General features: G+C 37.5%; 1 protein-coding gene across 2 annotated transcripts; it reads right to left on the bottom strand.

Annotated features, from left to right (window-relative positions):
* Positions 1-327: 327 nt before the first annotated feature.
* Positions 328-2145, bottom strand: LOC107888525 (probable protein phosphatase 2C 28). Of its 2 annotated transcripts, none has more exons than XM_041101511.1 (7): positions 2034-2145; positions 1845-1889; positions 1581-1637; positions 1258-1497; positions 915-1188; positions 680-837; positions 328-580 (listed from the first exon to the last, which is right to left on the bottom strand). In XM_041101511.1, exons 1-7 carry the CDS (start codon positions 2037-2039, stop codon positions 443-445), a joined length of 918 nt encoding a protein of 305 aa, XP_040957445.1. In that variant the 5' UTR covers positions 2040-2145; the 3' UTR covers positions 328-442. The 2 variants fall into 2 exon arrangements, with proteins under 2 accessions (XP_040957445.1, XP_016668155.1); XM_016812666.2 differs by having other exon boundaries at positions 328-604.
* Positions 2146-3843: the final 1698 nt, after the last annotated feature.

Here is a 3843-nt window from a genome sequence, read left to right on the forward strand (position 1 = left end):
TCATTAAAAATATTCCTCAAATTTATTATCAAAAGAAATTTTGAGAGAAGAAAATAGTAGATAGTGATTAGTCATTGAGATTGAATTGCAAGTAAAAGGTAACTATTTTTGGAAAGCGTTAATGGGTTATCTAACAAGTTGTAAGTTACTTATAAAATAAAATATTGGATAACTCTCTTGTATATAATGTTAGAATTTTTACTGTAAGTCCCTCACCTCTGTCTTCACTTCGTTTTTATTCATGAAAGAATCAAGAGAGAAGCTAGGAGGCTAACGTACCACTCTATAATATTATGGGTTGTAGTAATTATAATAAATGGCAAAGGATTTGTTCTAGATTTTTAAGTAAGATTGATCATAGACTATAAGTTGTAGTGATGTCGTACACAAGGCAAGGAGAAATATGAAGTCGCTTTGGGCGAGAAAAAGAAAACTACTATGATCAACCAAAAGCTACAACAATGCAAGAGATATCATCTCGACTCCCCCTGGCTAATGCTTCTTTGATCAGTACTTGGGATGCTTCTTGTGCATCATCATACTCTCTAATTTCATCAAAAGCTTCCTCATTTGACATTACCTGCATGCATGCATGCATGCCATACTGTATAACCAATATATATCATCATCCAATGCAAAACCAAAAAAAAAGAAGAAGAAGCTGATATCATAATCATACCTTCCAAAGCCCATCACTAGCCAAAATGATGAACTCAACAGTATTCGGTTCAATGATTTCAATCCTCACATCGGGTTCTGAAGTGATATGTTCCTTCAATTTTCCATCTCCAAAGGCCCTTGTCATAGCCAACTGCCCATCCACTCGAGGAACATTCCCTTGACATCCATATATATATATATATTAGACATCAATCACATTAATTTATATTTCATTTATGACCCAACTACATTACCTGGCTTTTTTGACACAAATCCTCCTCTACTTTCAACTACTTGTTTCTCCTTATTCGGCTCATGATCTATTGTTACTTGTTTCACCCCATCTCCGCCACATAATATAGCCCGAGAATCACCAACATTAGCCACCATTAGCTTCTTTCTATCTATTAATATCGCTGAAACAGCAGTGGAACCACCTCTTGAACCCGCAACATCTTCCAATATCTCATCATCCATTTCTTTATACGCTCTTTTGATCGCTCCTTCCGGGTTTCTCCAGAAATCAGACTATCAATGACACATCATCATAATTAATCAGGGAAAGAAAAAGGGTCGATTACCCAACAACATAATTACCTGGCTCAACATCTTGTCAAAGAGATGACTGTGCAAATATTTGGCAACATCACGACCTAAATGACCATCGAAAATTGCATAAAGTCGTATATCATGCCCGTTGATTCTCCTACTTTCTAGAACAACATAATCTTCCATTCCATGATCCATTTTTCCTTTAACCAAATCATAACCATGGGTCACCTGTGGAATCTCCGTTCTATCTTCTTCTTCTTCTTCTCTCAAGTAATGAGATTCATCCTGCAATTATAATTAAAATTACATAAATACTGTAAAATTAGAGGTTAACGTGATAAAGGAAAAGAAGGTGGACATATTAGTACCTTACTGTTGTTGTGGGAGGCTGCAGCTGCGTCTTCTGTTGCCTTCGATCTCTTCTTCTATACATTCAACAACTTGAAATTGGTCAAAATGGTAACCAAAAAGACACGACGTGAACTCAAAAGGTTCAAAACGCTTGTTTTCATTTTGCACAATTTGATTACGGCTATAATGTTCTTTTTGTTCAAGGATGCTTATAAATCAAAGTGCAGCATTTTCAGTCCAACAGATTCTTAAGTATATATAATTTAGAGAGGCACATATACCTTTATCTCGCCTAAGACTTGGTCTTCCGGAAAATATCTCACACTCTGCAATAAAAATTTCCAAAAACATGATTAGATGAGCACATGAACATGTTACTTAAAGGTCACTTCAGTCTTAAGTAATTTCAACCCACCTGAAATAACATTAAACTAAAACAAAACATAGCTAGAATAAATGAAACGTATTACCTTCATTTGGTTGCTTCAGTTGAATGAAAGGTCACTTACTCTACGTCTGTGGGTTAATTCAAAGTTATATTTCACTGTAGAAGGTCAGATAATCGGTAAAAGCCAGACAGAAAGTAGAGAGAATAATCCATGTGTCTGAAGATTGAGAGAGTGATAAAGCATTACACTGATACGTGGAACTTGTAATTAAGGTTGTAGAAGTGATGTGACACGGCCACCACCGCTTCTCTATAATCTGTAACACCCATGTGGAACACCACGTATCATAGTTATTATTGTTTTTAACTTCCTGTCTCATGCCATATAATAGGATTTCTTTTACAAAGTATTTCCTTTTCTCTATAAGAAAATTGCCAACCAATATTATAAGAAAATAAAGAGTTGCATTTCTCAATCCCTTAAAAGAATTACCTAAAATTTATTAAATAGTAATATTGTTATGTATTTATGATCATCAATTCGAGAATTAGGTAAGGTTTGGGTTGCTTATTCTCGAGTTGGTTAGACCCTACTAAATGAATGTGTACAAGCCTTACAGTGAGAAGTCAGCAAGGGGAGCTCACGGTTTCGGCTAGCACATGTCAGGGGGTGCTCACAAAGGGAGCTCACGGTCTTAGCTCGCATATACCTAACGAGTTCGCATGTGGGGGCCACAAAGTCCAACAGGCAGCCTAAGATAATACACGTGTTCAGCATGCATAGAGTCTACTAAGAGCATCAATTCCATGAGCAGTAACTATGTATATAAACATTCAATTGTCCCCTTTAATGAGACACAAAGGAAAATTACGCAGCAATTGGTGTGGTGAGCATGGATAGATTTTCGACCAGCAGATTTCTTTCAGTTTGAGAAAAAAATTTTCACAAAAATTACGATGGCTCACCCAAATGACAATTTCCCCTTCAATCTTTCATCCGGACAGGCTGGAGCCTTAGGTTCTGGTGGTCAACTTGACGAGGCAGACTTGTTTATTAGCTGGTTTGCTGATCGACCAAAGAACTTTAGCAGTGCGACTTATCAGGGAGTTTCTAGTCCGTTGGACTTGAACATATCCTCTGGTCACGGGCTACCTCTCCCTTCTAACCAGGAAACCTCACTACAACAGTTTCTTACTCTTCAGGAGCAGATGAAGTTAATGAGAGAACAAATGAATGCATAAGATGCACAGTTCAAGCAACAACAAACTTTTCGAAAAGAGTTACTAAAGCAAAATGATGAGTTAAGTAGGAATGTACATTCTGGAAATTTTGATTTCCATAATAATGTGAATACGCAGGACGAATGTCCAGGCATGCATGCGAGAAAATAATAGAACGAGATGGACGAGTTGCGATGAGACGTGAGAGTATTACACCTCGAGTCTTAGAACATGGATTGACTTTTCTGTTCTAATAATTCATTGGCCCTGAGATAGCAGTAGTGAACTTGCCACGTAATTTTAAGGTCCTAAAGGACATGTTCAAAGGAAGGAGAGACCTACGATCCCACCTGATGTAGTACAAAGAATATATGAACATGCTGGGAGCATTGGATTCAGAAAAATGCAAGGCTTTTTCCACGGCACTTAAAGGAAGTGCGAAGGATTAGTACTTGTCCTTTCATTAGGGCTCAGTTCAAAGTTTTTCCCAGTTGGGTCAAATGTTCCTCGAAAGATTCAAGGCCCATAGGGCGATCATGAGTACACCTATGGGGTTGATGTCTGTGACATAGAGAGAAGACGAGCCTCTCCAAGACTAAGTGAAGTGGTTTCATACAGCAACTTTGAACACGAAGAACTTAGAAGATCAGTGGGCTATCGATGCTTTCATT

The sequence above is a fragment of the Gossypium hirsutum genome, chromosome D09 (assembly GCF_007990345.1).
Source record: "Gossypium hirsutum isolate 1008001.06 chromosome D09, Gossypium_hirsutum_v2.1, whole genome shotgun sequence".
Classification (NCBI taxonomy): Eukaryota; Viridiplantae; Streptophyta; class Magnoliopsida; order Malvales; family Malvaceae; genus Gossypium; species Gossypium hirsutum.

Excerpts from the sequence above, each read along its gene's own strand:
- LOC107888525 (XM_016812666.2), bottom strand. Across the intron at positions 1,638-1,844 it reads AAGTCTTAGGCGAGATAAAG|AAGAAGAGATCGAAGGCAAC; the intron begins GTATATGTGCCT and ends TTGAATGTATAG. Across the intron at positions 1,189-1,257 it reads TTGACAAGATGTTGAGCCAG|TCTGATTTCTGGAGAAACCC; the intron begins GTAATTATGTTG and ends TGTCATTGATAG.